This window comes from Anas platyrhynchos, chromosome 3 (assembly GCF_047663525.1).
Source record: "Anas platyrhynchos isolate ZD024472 breed Pekin duck chromosome 3, IASCAAS_PekinDuck_T2T, whole genome shotgun sequence".
NCBI classification, from domain to species: domain Eukaryota; kingdom Metazoa; phylum Chordata; class Aves; order Anseriformes; family Anatidae; genus Anas; species Anas platyrhynchos.
The window spans coordinates 30178808-30193871 of record NC_092589.1 but is presented as its reverse complement, the minus strand read 5'-3'; the positions used below and the strand labels follow the sequence as shown (position 1 = coordinate 30193871).

Sequence of the window (15064 nt, the reverse complement as noted above, 5' to 3'; positions counted from 1 at the left end):
GCAGTTAATCATTTAAAAATAGCATAAATAAAAGAAAAAGTAAGTCACTTGGCTGAACTTCATGTATAATTTTTTTAATGTGAGAAAATATTAGGTCTGTAATTGATTGGTTTGTCTAGTAAGTGTCCCATACTGAAATCTTGGATGGATGACCAAATCACAAATTAAATTCATCATAGGGTGATGTAACAACTAAAAGCAGCAAAATACTAGCGTATTTGAGTGTTGTATTCCCATGGGACTATGGAAAAAGACTTGATCATACAAAGCAAGAAAAAAATCAATATAAATCAGTAAAAACTGTAGATTATCTGCCATTTCTAGTAGGAAGAATATAAATAAGAATCAAGTCTTTAAAACAGTCCATTCTTATTATATCTGTTTTATTTTTGTGTGTCTGTTCTATTCTAACTGGTGGTTATAGGTAACATTTGTATGTTATTTCTGCTATCTCAGAACATGTTCCCACACTGACATTTGTCTTGCTTCTTGTTCCAATTTACCATTTGCAGGCTACAGGATTATAATAATGGAATACACTGTTCGCTGCCTTTCCCTTCTTGGTTTCCCCAGATACATGATTTCATGTATCATTATTTATTAAAATATCCTTAAGCAAAAGACACAAATATCTATTGCTGTATAAATTTCAGATACCAGTGAATTTGTGAAATGCAGATTTACAATATAGATGCCCTCAAAACCTGTGTCAAATTAACAGAGTTCAACTTTATTATGCAGAATTTATTACAAATTGTGTAGAAATTAATAACTTATGCAAGTTTAATCTACCTATGAGTGCACCATATCATTTACTTTAACAGTTGATCCCAACAAGTAAGCAAAGAAACATGTACAAAGAGATACATAAGTGTGAGTGTTCTTTGAAAGTCTTTCTAAAAGGCATTCAAAATACTGCAAACAGAAACATTGCAAAAATATTACATGAATTTTTGCTTTGAGCATAATTCTCTGGGGAAATACAGTGACATCCGTGAGGAACTCTGCTTACCAATATATTTTTTTTCCTTTTAAAGCTGCATCATCGGAACAAGAATCTTACTTATTGACTGACTTTTTTATGGTAGGCTTGTAGGATGATATGAATCTTAAAATGCCTCAAACGCAGTAGATAGTAGATGCTCTGTTCTTTTTGTTGTGCTGATTTTTCTTGACGATTTGAAGCTTGTGATCTGTAAATATTTTGCTAGCACAGTTGTAGTTGTTTAAAGTTGTAGTTGTTTAACACAAAAAACTGTGAGTTCAGTACAGTGAATTAAAACAAATTTATGTATACAAATGCATTCTGAGAAAAACAGGTATAATATTCTTACATTTTTCTGCTAAGTTTTCTGAGCTTAATGGGTATGTCATATTACATTATAATTAATGCAACAATGATTTGATCATGTACGGAACTATAAGCATAAGCATACATGTAAATATTGTACATACATTTAAAGAGAGAGGCATTACATTTTTCAATAAAAATATATTGGAGAACTTTTATCAATATGTAATTCTTGAGCATAATCCCCAGAACTGTGATCAAAACTTCCTTTTCCTGCTACTCAGAATGGATTTGAATAATATGACATTAATCATAATGTCATTGGTATTTTGAATTAGGAAAACACAATAGTTTTAGAATTGTTTTTAGAGAACGTACAAGGGAGCAAAGAGCTATGTACATCAACAAAACTAAGGTAAATTCTGTAGTAAGTTCAACAAACTCCTGTCCTTCCATTCATTTCACTGGAGCTAAGCCAGTTAAAATTTCTGTCCAGAACAGATACAATGAAAATCAGTCAGGATTTGTCAAGCAAACAGTTGTGTGTTCTTCCAGAGTACTTGACCCTGAGAGAAGATGAGAAAGTTTTATATGCACCAGTGAGCTTGATTATGTTTTTAAGTCCTCCTTCAAATTTCATTCTTCACCAATGTAAGCTTCTTTCACAAGAGCATAGACAGTATAGTGCAATTACAAATTCCACCATACATAATAAAAAAAATAAGTTACATCCCTCCTGAGTTCATATGGTCAAAGATGTGCTTCCTGTAAACATAAACATTCTTCTTTCTGTAATATTGTAGTTGCAGAAGCTAGCTTTACTGAAAAGACCAGTTTCACTTCAGCTAAAATACTATTATCATAAATATTTTCAGTCATTTTCAACAAGATGATCTATTGGAAATTAAAATGAGCAGAAATCAGTCGTGAAAATAAATAAATCTGAGGGGAAAAATAAATGTGTATCTGTTTGGCTTGACTTGTTTTTTCCCTATTTCATCAGATCTTACATTTTTGTTTCCTACTTTATAGATAATGTTCAGAGTTTTACTGAGTTCTGTCATCATTCCTACCTTCTATTAAGAAATAGGATTGAGAGAAGCTTCTGATGCTGTATTCTTTGGCTAAATCCTCTCAGAGCTAGCCAAGGTGTTTGTTTTTTTCCAGGTCGTAGCATGGTGTTCAGTTTGAACCAGGTTCAAGTGCTTGATTCTTTCCTTTCACCAAACCCTCTGTATATTTGCATTTTTCTTCAGAATAAGGTCATAGCTTGGGTGTTGCTAATATACTTATATTCATTGGTGTGTGTAATCAGGTTCTTACCCACTGGTGTACACCAAACAACATTGTAATTAAAAATTCTGTAGCAGTCTTGCTGGGTATTCTGTAACCAATTCTTTGCTTAAGAATTACTGTGGTGGCTTCACAGGAAGCAGATACACAGCTTGTTTGCTTTTCTGTCTTTGTATGTTGTAATGCGTTTGCAGGAATTTTCAGAGGTTATGAAGGGAAGAGGTAAGTACACTTTGTAGTGACAACACATACTGGTTTTTATATGTGCTGTACAATAAGAATGCAGTACTATTGGCTTGACTTGCAGCAGGCAAGTACTTGTTCAGTCAGGCAAAATCTAGGCAAAGCAATCAGCTCAGTGCAGGCACCACTCATCAGTTCCTGCAGTTGTTTGTGCATCCTCCAAAGTGCAACAAAAGAAAAACGAGGACTGAGCACAACCAAAAAAGAAAGGCTAGTCAGATTTGCAACAAAAAGTCTGGGAAAAGGCAAGAGCAGAAGGAAGAAATATTGCAAAAAGGAAATAGGATTCCTCAGATAATATCAAAAACAATTTGGCCAGTCCAATTTATAGTGGAAATAATATCATTTTTAAATTACTTTTTCCATTTTTCCTATTGTTTTAAATAATTTCTGAAGTGTAAATTTTTCAAATTGTAAAAAAAGTAAAAACATCATCTCTTAAGGAGAATAAGGGTGAAAGCAGGTCTGTTTTACTGAAGGTTAAAGTCTAAAGTTAAGTCTAAAATATCATTAGTGTTTGCTGCAGTTGCATTTCCAGCTAGAGTTAGTATTTAATTATAGCGATTAAAGAAGCAGATTTAGAATATACTCCACTAATGTCATCGTGGTGTCACTTAGGGAAAAATACTAATAATAATAAAAAAAAACAGATCCTTAAATATATACGGATTCCTTGTTTTCAGTTGTGTAAATATGGCCAATTTAAATTATGTTTATAATACAGCAATGTTATCACAGCAGGGAAGCAAAACAGTAAAAGCAAACAAACAAAAAAAAACCACCTTGGGATCTCATAACATGCTTTGGGATTTTACAAATAATAGAAGTGACTTCTTTAAACAAGTAACTTTTGTATTGCTAAACTATGTGTATGCAATTTGTGCATTGAGAGTTTTCATGCATTAGAAAAACAGTATCTTCTGTGTAACATATTTTTAATTTCCAAAAGTGTTCTTTCTTTAAATTGATATAAAGTACAAATGTAGAAGTTGAATTTATTTACCAGTGTTAATGTTTTTCATATATTTTGCCAATGTCATTAAATGCAATATTGACAGGAAATTCTCTGACTACTATAAAGTAGTTTGAAAAATAAAATAAAATTGTCTCAGTGCTGGAAGAAAGAATCAACTATGCCTTTTCAACACCATAAGCAAGTATTTAGCTACACCACTGCTATTTTAATGTAAATACAAATGATATTGCTGAAACTCTGTATGCTACCCTACAAATTCAGACTTTGTGGTTCAATTCAGTCGGTTTTTAATATTTTCAGATTTTGTTTTTATTCAGTGTTCCCTAGGCTGCTTTCTCGGACTGTGTATCTAATCTTTAAGTTTTAGTTTGTTTACCTTTTGTCTACTTTAAACATACTATTCTTGCGTTTCTTTGTTCTAGAATATTATTTAAGGACCAAGACAGAAATTGGGAAGAAATTGAAAACAAGTTGCGAGCTGAAAGTGAAGTTCCTATTGTGAAAACATCAAGCATGGTATGAATACGTATCTTTTCTGGGGTAGAATGAATGTCTCTGTCATATATTTTCTAAATAATAAGTAGAAGACCGTGCTATATTCAATTATATTGCAAACAGAATACCTGAAAAGAATGCAAACTGTTTACGGCCTTAACTGATCACTATTATTTAACAGAAGGTAACCATCAGATTGAATGGTGGATGCTTTCAAATAACTTGTTTTACAATTTCAAGACTACTTTACCTAGTGATTAATCATATTTATGAGAATGAGTCATATTTATGAGAAATAGTTATATTTTGATATATGGAAAGGAAAAGAATCTGTAGGCATATTGTAATAAAAACACTCTTCAAATCTAATAATTTTATTTTTATGCTGAAATGACAACTATACAATACCAACCACAACTCTGTTTGAATTGTACAGTCTTCTACCCCTGCATAATTAGAAATATTTCATGACTAGACTGTGTGACAGTGTGAGGGAATGGAGCACAAGGGTTTTTTCCTGGTATACTTGTCCTCTGCTTCTAAACACAGAGCATAGGGTTCGAAAAACATTTCTGCATGTGAGAGCAAGTGGAGAGTCTGTATTACCCTGACTGCTAGAGTATTGTGTTGCTAGAAAATTAACTTCTGGAGGCAGCTTTCTTTTCTAAGGGAAAGGCCAGGAGAGGAAACTCTTCTTCATGTCCTTCATCCTGGACTGATACAGAAACAAAATATCCTCATAGTTCCTCTGGTCTTGAACTGGCTAGTATTCTCTGCTATATCATTACAAGTTCTTTTGGTATAATATGCATTCAGATTGATTTTTCCTGAAAATATTAAAAACTTGGCCTGTAATTTCTACAGAATGTTGGGGGGGTTTCGTTTGTTTTCAAAGTTTAATTATTCAAGGCTACTCATGGAAACGTGTAATTTCAGAAACATGATCATATAATTATCCTATCTATATACAGAATAAGAACAAAGTTTAATGTTTTACATTCTAAATGCCATTAATGTGTGTTTTTTAAGGCTTTCATGAAAAAGCACTATTTTTTGTATATTTTGCTCAGCACTTTATAATTCTTTCTTCCAATGCTTTAAAGCATCTCACATTGTTTGAAAGTGGGCTTTTTTGTGTTTTTTGTTTGTTTGTTTGTTTTTTGGTCTATGCACTTATTTTCAAGTTTCTGCTTAGTTTTCAGAGCAAAGTATCATTCAAACCCATACTAAAGTGGTGCTTTTTTTTTTTTAACCACAGAATGTTATGAAAAGACAGCAGAGGACAGTTGTAGCTGATGTTTGCTTTGACCTTGGGACATATACGTCCAGCTCAGATGTGGAATTTGCTTATAGATAATGGCTTTGTAAAATCCAAGATACAATTTCTTGGCCAGCCACAAAAATTCACATCAAATTAGTTAGTGCAGAAATCCTTCAATAGGTTTCTGAAATTGAGCACCTTTGAAAATTATCTGCTTATAAAGATCGCTGATAGCTTTCCTTAGCAATCAGATTAGCAGTATTCTTCAGTGCAGGATCCTGCAGCAGCAGGATTTACGTATTTATAATCCAAACTGTGGTGCATTTAATAATTGTTGTATTCCTGACTGCACAGCTGTGGCTATGTCTGTGTTAGCAAGCAGTGTAGGGCAGAGGCACTGTAAAAGCAAATGAGTGCTGAAGGCCCAGCACCAATGTAGTGCAGGCCCTCACAAGAGCAGGGCCCAGTGGTTGAAGGTAAAATCCTAATATAGTCATCTTACTGCCTGTTCTGACTCGCATCCGAGCAAGGTTATGAATCAGCTTGTCTACCCCATTGATACTGGGTTTATATGTTGACTTTCCTTTGAAGGTTTGCTTTCACTTTGCCTTGTTTCTACACAATTGGGATGCCTATCAGTCAGTGCTTGAGAAAAATTAGTGTGGGCAATTAAGCAAGGGACAAAATGAGGTTTTGTTGATTTGGGCTATTGGCCAGTCAGGAAGAATACTTCATTTCCAAGAGGGCCACAGTAGTCCGTCCTGAAGCACCTAGGGCCCATGGTGCAAATGGCACAGCCCCACCCAGCGAGTATTCTTGATGCAAGGAGGGAAAACACAAACACCATATTACAAAATCTGGAGAGAGGGGTTATTTGCTACTGATACATAGTTTGGATGTATTTTTCCTTACTGAAACATGTCCTTGATCATTTTAATATTTGATTCTTTCCTAGGAAATATCATCGATCTTACAAGAACTGAAACGAGTTGAGAAACAGTTGCAAGGTAGATATCCTTTTTTACTTTTCTTTCTAATCATTGTCTGCTTCCAAATTCTTATATAGAGATTAATTTAATTTTATTTATTTATTTTATATCAGAAATAGTGTGGCCAACAAGACCAGGGAAGTGATTGTCCCACTGTACGTGGCTTTGGTGAGGCCTCACTTCAAATACTGTGTTCAGTTTTGGGCCCCTCACTACAAGAAGGACACGAAGGTGCTTTGGAGCATGTCGAAAGAAGGGCAATGAAGCTGCTAAAGGGTCTAGAAAACAAGGCTTATGAGGAGCAGCTGAAGGAACTGGGGTTGTTTAGTCTGGAGAAAGGGAGGCTCAGGGGAGGCCTTACCTCTTTCTACAACTACCTCAAAGAACGTTGTAGCAGGGTGGGGGTCAGTCTCTTCTCCCAAGATAGGACAAGAGGAAATGACCTAAAGTTGTATTAGGGGAGGATTAGGGTGGATATTAGGAAAAATTTCTTCACTGAAAGGGTTGTGAGGCATTAGAAATTAGAATAGGCTGCCCAGGGGAAGTGAGTGAGTCACCATCCCTGGAGGCATTCAGAAGATGGGTAGGTGTGGTGCTTAGGGACATGGTTTAGTGGTAGGCTTGGCAGAGCTATGTTAACAGTAGAATGTGATTATCTTAGAGGTCTTTTTCAACTTAAATAATTCTGGTTTTTTGTTTGTTTGTTTGTTTTGTTTTTTAATATATGAAACAAATAAAAATGTCACATCTTATTTAAAATATGATCACAGTATGTTACATAATTTAATACCATATAATTACTGGCATATCTGGTAAATATACATCACCGAATTGTATTAAAACAAAACAGTGATGTATTTTTTATGTAGGTGAGAAAAGGCTCGATTTAAAATGAAATAGTCCAGAGAATCCCAGAAGAATTACTTGTGAAACTTCCTTAATATAAATATTTCTGTGTGAAAATTTTGAAGAGTAGGAGACAGCATATCCTACTGAGATTAGGCTTTATAAAATAGTTTTTGCACATCAGTAATACCCTCATGTTAGAACAATTCGGTATAAGTAATATTCTGGGACTATAATCTATAGGAAATCAAAAAAAAAAAAAGAAAAGTCAGATTTATCTGACACCATAAAATGAAAATTTAGGATCAGTTTTTGACATCTTCACACTACTAGGTCTTTTCACTGTAGTTGCGGCATCCACAGACTATGAAATAGAACAGTTATTTCTTTGCTTTTTCACATGCAGACTTAACCTACATGTTTAAATGGGGGGGATGAGGGAGAGCATTGGCAAGGTCTGTTATTTAGACCATTTATCAAAATCAATTAACAGCTGCATATATTTTAAAATTGAGACAATTCTCTCTTTTAACAAATGACAGGACACAAGGGAACAGCACAAAGTGGTGCCAGTGGTCGTTAGGAAAATTTCCTTTGCGAGTGGTCGAACACTGGAAGAGACTTCCTAGTGAGTCAGTTGATGGCCCATGTCTGTCAGTGTTCAAGAGGCATTTGGACAATGCCCTCAACTTTTGCCTCAATGCTTTAACTTTTGGTTAGCCCCTTAGTGGTCAGGCAGTTGGACTCGATGATCTTTGTAGGTCTCTTCTGACTCAACTATTCTAATTCTAAAAAGAGCTTACAGTTATGTGTTGTTTATACTTAGATCATTGCTTTACTTGGAGGGGTCAAATGAATTGATTGTCCTTGTTCATGTATAATCATAATTGTATTATCTTTGTTTTAAATTTCCTTTTTTTTTTTCAATTCAGATTTAATCCTTCATTAATATGTGTGTGTGTTTGTTTTGTGTTTTTTTTTTTTTAAAAAAAAAAGAATATTTCAGGGGAAATCATTAGTAACTTTTATTGGCAAATTAATATTTGTTTCATGCTAGTTTTCAATAAAATGTTAATTTGTTACAAATTATGTTATGTTCAGATTACATAACAAAGAAATAAGCCCAGAAAAAGAGACCAAATTTCTTTGTGTATGCAGTGGTATTCAAATGTATGTTAATTTAGTTTTGGAATGGAACAGAGAAAGGTTCTGTTAAATATGACACGTATTAATAGTTCAGCAAAATAAACATGTACTGGACGCTTTCAGTTTGCCCTCACTATCTGGAGGGAGAGGGACAATAAATCCATCATTATGTATAAAAGCATAAATGATGGCTTTTTTTTGTACAAATTTCATTCAGTTGTGGAATTAGCAGCTGTGGACACTTGGGCATGGGGAGGGATGCAACATACTGCGCTTATAAGATTAAAGAAACAGTTCCTTACACGACTAAAAATCCCATCTTTCTTTTAAGTCCCCATAAGCTAGTTGGAGACTGTTAAGTCATCTCTTCCCACCCCCACATCAGGCAGTGTTTAGTTTGTGCAATTCCCTTTCATCTGCAATTTTAATAAATGTAAATGCTTTTAAACATATGTATCATATACAGCATATACGTTGTATATACCATTATATTGCAGTGGTCAACATATATAAAAACTTCCTGTCTGTTGTCATAAAAATAGAAGTGTGAGAATAGGATTTTACATCTCTAGATTCCGAATAGTTGAGAGATAACTTCGGTTATTGATCCTGTTGGGATTGTTTGTAGGCTTTTACTCTAGTCAGAGATGTTAATACATGAACAGAATAAAAAGTATGGAGATACAAATAAGCTGTTTTCATTAGTGCAGAAAATAATGTTTTTCATGTGTTTTTTTTTTTTTTTTTTTTTCCCCTATCCCTTTCATCTTTTCTTGATTGCTTAGCAATTAACGCTATGATTGACCCTGATGGTACCTTGGATGCTCTGAGCAATTTGGGATTTGCCAGCCCCATCTTACCAGCTCAGCCGAAGCAGAAGTCCAGTCCTATTTCTCAAAACACCCGTCCTCAAGTGCAGCCAAACTGCCAGCCTGAAGCACGGGCTCCTCGACCCACTGCCGTCCCTGTTGCAGCTGAATTTGAGACCACTGAATCTGAGTCGGATTTCAGCATACATTTCAATAGGTTTAATCCAGACGGTGAAGAAGAAGATGCCACTCTGCGTGAATGACATCTCACTGTTGTTACAAATACCGTTCACGTGGAATGTTTTGAAATAATGGAAAGATTATAATATTGGTTTTATAACTAAAAAATAAAAAAAGGCTTGGTCAAACAGTAATTGTTTTATTAAACCAGTTTTCTTTAACTGTGATGCTTTGATTGTCACACAAATCCTTTTCAAATCATAAAGACATGCATAGATACCAGTGTAGGAAAGCAGATTGTGGCAGGTTTGCCCTTTATGGTTGTGTGCTTTGCAAAAGAATTACTATATCAGCAGTTTTCCCTTAACAGATTTATTTTTTTTTTAAAAGCCATGCGAGCAGTCTAACATTTAATGTTACTGAAACCCCAAATCTCTTTGCCAAGCTGCTCTATTTAATGGACTTCCTCCTCTAAAGTTTGTACAGAACTGTTGAACAGTTACATTTGATCCTGAATTAGATGATTTATATAGGAAGCATTATCTTTGACTACAATGACACATTACTGCAAAAGGTAAGACAGATTTCAGAAAACATTCATTCTTGTGTGCTGAGAATCTCAAACAGTTCTGTGATTTATATAACCTTGTTGCTGCGTAAATTGTCTTGGGGTTTACAAAGTTCACATATTATGTTTGCACTAAGATTTGCTGGGAGTGGTAGGTGAACATATCGATATCATTAAACAGCAAACAGTGTTTTGGTGTACATAGAAAACTGATAATACTGTACTTGCATTAACATTGCAGTGTTTTAATTTACTTTCTGAAAGGACTATTTGGCACTTTTTGATCTTCAAATGTCTTTTTGATGTTAATAAAAGTAGAAGTATTTCATATTCCTGTCCAAATGTTTGTTGAAACTAGGAAACAAATTTAAACATACAGCAATGTGGGACATTTTAAAGCATATTGAGGCAAATGGGCTCTCACCAATTCAAATGCAACATAAGCTTATGAAAGAAATTACTGTTCCTTGGAATGATCATGAGATGTAAAATTTTCTTTAGGGACTTGAAATAGTGTTGTCATAATTTGCTTGATCAATAGATGCACTCCCAAGCAAATGATTTTAATTTGTTTCTGTATATTTTCCCATAGTCTTGCTAGTGAAGCTGTCTCTGTCTTACATGTTTAAAAGGATTCTGGAAGAAGACTGCTAACACAGACATTTTGCTTATACCACTGAAAAGCAAGTCTATTTAAAGTTTCCTATATAAGCCTATTTTCCTTATAAGGTGTCCCAGTAACTTAACATTTGGAAATAATAATAAAAATAAAAGTAAATTACTTTGTATTTCCAGAACACTGTAATTTGGAGGAATGTTATTTCTGTTAAATGTAACTAATAGACTGGAATTTTCCTATGTTTGCATCAGTCTCTATATATTAAGGTTAAAGATACAGTTTTGCAGCTTTTATGAAATGGTCTTTAATATCAGCAATAATCCTATATGACATTTGTTTAAAAAATCTACTTTCTGTACACTTTTAAATTGTACAGGCTTTCAGAAATCAGTAAAAGTTGGACCAGTTAATAAAAACACAAAAACTTTTTTTGTAGAGATGTAAAAACAAAACCACTAATCTGTTGTATAATGGATTTCATATTTTCTTTAAAAAAAAAAATAAAAGCAAACAGCCTTCATGTATGACTCAATATGCTCTACTCCAGCTAACTGTGGAAGCCTGAACTACACTAGTTTACAGGGCTACATGAAAAGTTTTAGAAGGTGCAGAAGGGCAAAAACAAATTGAAACTAGAGCTAGGTATTGAAAACAGAGTGTACCAAACCATCGCCATAATTCCTTCTTTTGTTTAATGCTTGGAAACATTTTTTTCTGCAGACTCGAGTGGGAAGTAGGAGATGGCTAGGAAGGACTAAAGGAAGGATTAAAGGTGCAGGCTCTTCATGCAAGATTCTGTTTGTGTTCCTTCAGGCGTTTATACCTTTATGTTCTGTAATAAGCATTTTGCATTACTATGTTCTTATTTTATATGAACATGTTCTCCTTATTTATTTTTGTTACATTTATTATGTATGTTATTTTGTTATATGCATTTACAACTCCATTTTTAAATAAAGTGTTTCTGGAACTTTACAAATGTGTGAGTATGTAATTCAGGGCTGGGAAGTTCACACCATCTTCCTGCATTCCACCTTCCCTGTATTGAAATAGGAAATGGCATTCTTCATAAATACCTTCTTTACTGAAAAGGATGTAGCATTGCCACCACTGCATCATTTATTCTGTGCTGACACTACTGGCTTGCTTTCCTATACTTGGGTTTGTTACAACATTTGAATTGATTTTTGTGTGCAAAACTAAAGGCAAAAATAGTCCAGTATGCTAGTCACCAAATAGTGACTGTTTCCCCCTTTATGGAATGAAAATAAGTGAGCTTTATTGCACCTGCCAGGTGCTATATCAAATTGTTTCCAGACTGATTTCCTTGTGCTTCATATATTAGAAAACTTTATTGAACATTCTGGTTTGGCTCCAGGTTGGTGCCTGTTTTTATTTTGTCGCAGCTTGGATTTTGCACAAACTTTCCTGCAAGATGCTGCATTTCCTCCTCTGTAGTTAGTTTCATGCAAGAGCAGAACTGAGTTTAGTATTAAATTCCAACAATTCTTTCCCAGCTTGCACGTTTCAGCGTTAGTGAGCTTATCTCAGGGTTGACGTTAGCACCTGATGCAGAATCACAGACTTAAGTATGTTGGAAAGGACCCTTCAGATCATCAAACCCAGCCATCAGCCTAGCACTTCCAAGTCCACCCCAACACCATGTCCCTAAGCTCTGCATCCATACGTCTCAAATACCTCCAGGGCATAGTGAGCTTAGGAAAGGTGAAGTTTCAGCCTACCTGAGCGGGTTGGTTCATTGCTGTAAGCACCATTTGCCAGCTGGAGTTTCTGGGAATGTGTTTGTAGGCTCCTGGGCAGATGTTTGAGAATCTGAACTTCCAACCTTGGCCAATGTAAGTAGTTTTCAAATCTTAAAGTGGCATTAATGTAAAAAGTCATTTCCTTTTTAGCGGTGAAATGGTTTTATTTATAAAATATATGCTTTTTATGCAGCCATAAGAAAACTGTTCAACAAATCATGCCTTTGTCCCCTAATGTTCCAGCACACGATCCAGCACACAACCTCAATTATAGGTTTAAAGTTAAGCATAGCTGCTCTCCATTGAGTCAGCGGAAGGGTTCGTCTAAGTGAAGTTACATACCTGCATGACTGAGCTCAAAATCAGACCACCGTGTTCACGTTTTTGCTTGCATGCACTTCTGTAGAGTTCAGAAATGTTGCCCTGCAGCACAGGAAATTTTAAAGTGTTTTTAAATGAGATGATTATAAGCTTTAACCCAAAGTTGCAAAAGCAGGATTTTTAAATTAGTAGGAAGAAATTCATCCTACTTGAGATCTGTGGTTTCTTTTAATTGATATTTAAATTCCTCCAGCCTAGGAAACATGCTGGAACATGTCCTACTGCTTTAAAATGCAGTCAGCCAAAAAATGGAAAGCATAAAGTAGCAGAAAAAAATCTATAAAGCAAGAGGTATGATTAAAAAGCATAGCTGAAGGAAATTTCTAATTAAGGCTTTTCTCCAGGGAGACACAGTGAAAGCTCGAGGCTTTGGAGGATCACTGCAGATCAATGAAGCCGTCTTGCCACTTTCTGAAGTCTCCCAGATGGCAGGACGGAGGGCTGGCACAGATAATCTTACAAACAGCACAATCACCCGTAGGCTTGCAGCACACGACGGAGGACAAAGAAGGAGCTACAAGACCCTACCCTCCAATGGTGCTTTCTGGCTGAATTGCACCTTCCCAGCTGGATCAATTTGCTCCCTCCCTGCCGTTTCCCCTGCTGGCTTTCTGGCAGTGCTCCCTGCTGCTGGGCTGGAGGAATCCCCTGGGTCGGCCAGTGAGGCACTTTGGAGCTGCTGCTTCCTCCTGGCAGACCCAGAGACTTCAAGCATTGCACGCTTAATCCCCGGCGCTGTGCTTCTTCGACATTTTCATGAGTCTCGAGCAAATCTTTTTTCCAGGCCTCTCCCTATTTCTCTCTATTAGACAGCACTGAATGCCATGATGTGTATCAGTTTTCTTTGAATTTATATGGTTTGTATGTGCATGAAGTGCTGTAATTTCCCATGCAAATTATCTTGGGTTATGTGCATATATTTAAATATTTTAATCTTTTTTATCTTAAGATTTAATGAGCTAACGGAGATCATATCTATAGAAGTTTTCAGCCACCAATACCTGCGGCTTTCGATCTGCTGCCAGCAAAACCCTATTAACCAGCTTTGCAGTGCTGATGCTGCTGTTCATTTTAGTTTTCTAATGTAATGTAATGTCGTGACTCCATTTCAATATATAGGAAGAAGCACAAAGTAAAAAACATCCAAGTAATTGCTTTTTGTTTGATTGTCCAAACATTATCAGGAATACATGAACAATTATATTTTTACAACGCTATGGTTAATCACAAGCCAGTTTCCCTGCAGGACAGCATGCAGCAGGAGGGTTCTGTAGGAAGGCTCTTGTCCTGAGCCTCAGTTACTGATTGTGGCCTCATTGCTCTTGTATGTTAAATGTCCACAGGATCATGATACCAAAAAACATATTGGCAATTACAGTATATATTGCTCAGAAAAGATCTAAAAGCCATTCACCCGCTTTGTCAACTTCTCATAAAAAAAAAAGATAAATACGGTGATAATACCATGCTGAGCACATGAATTCTTCTGGAAGAAAAAATTCTGAAGCCTCTAAAATTTTCTAGTTAAACTGCTACTTACCAGTAATTCAAAGATGTTTTGAGAAAGGTCACATGCCCCATTAAGTCTGGTGTCCTTTGAAATAAGATCAAGTTGCCTAATTTCTTCTTGAAGGCTCAGGATTGTGGCTGAGGCTTTCATCTCACTCAGGAGTCGGGAAGAACAGAGCTAAGTGGATAATCCCACGTTCTGTCTGTGGTTTATTACCGTCACTATCAAAGGAGAAATGAGAGGCAGAAGAGCCAGTGATCATTTCATGATGGTCAGGTTATCTCTGGCCCCTCCTGGCTCTGGCTATGCCAGCACTCAGGCTCTCCTGCTTCTCTCCTTTAATGGCAATTTCAGCAAAAAGTATACTACATTTGTCTCCCTGATTTTCTCTCTGATATGAACCACTGTACTGAGCTCTGAAGAGCAGATCGTAAAGACAAAGCACTGCTGCTGTTAGCAGCAGCAGGATTTGTAAGGAAAAGGAATTGTGATCAGGTACAGGGTACCTAGCTGAACCAAGCTGGAACAAATAATGTATGGACTCAGGGGAATCCAAAGTGCATTACAGTCAGGTCTAGCAATTCCTCAGGTAAATCCAAGGCGCGGTGAGGCAAGGCAAGGCAAGGCAAGAGATTTCCATGGAAAAAATCAGGCTGTGCTGAGGAGGCTGTCCTTACCCAGGGGGTAATGGTAG

The 15064-nt window shown here is 35.8% G+C and overlaps 1 protein-coding gene and 1 long non-coding RNA gene across 18 annotated transcripts in view; one reads left to right on the top strand and one right to left on the bottom strand.

The window, feature by feature from the left end:
• The window catches only part of CEP170 (centrosomal protein 170), a 101710-nt gene extending 90015 nt beyond the window's left edge, over positions 1-11695 (top strand). For all 17 annotated transcript variants that reach the window (XM_072035620.1, XM_072035629.1, XM_027453832.3 and 14 more), the window contains 3 exons: positions 4226-4319; positions 6515-6566; positions 9326-11695. In XM_072035620.1, coding sequence (XP_071891721.1) covers positions 4226-4319; positions 6515-6566; positions 9326-9612 — 433 coding nt within the window. In that variant the 3' untranslated portion in view covers positions 9613-11695. The remainder of the gene's footprint in view (positions 1-4225; positions 4320-6514; positions 6567-9325) is intronic.
• LOC140002122 (uncharacterized) lies at positions 710-14617 on the bottom strand. Its single transcript, XR_011808143.1, has 3 exons — positions 14401-14617; positions 12822-12902; positions 710-1857 (listed from the first exon to the last, which is right to left on the bottom strand). It is a non-coding gene; the product is annotated as an uncharacterized lncRNA (long non-coding RNA).
• Positions 14618-15064: the final 447 nt, after the last annotated feature.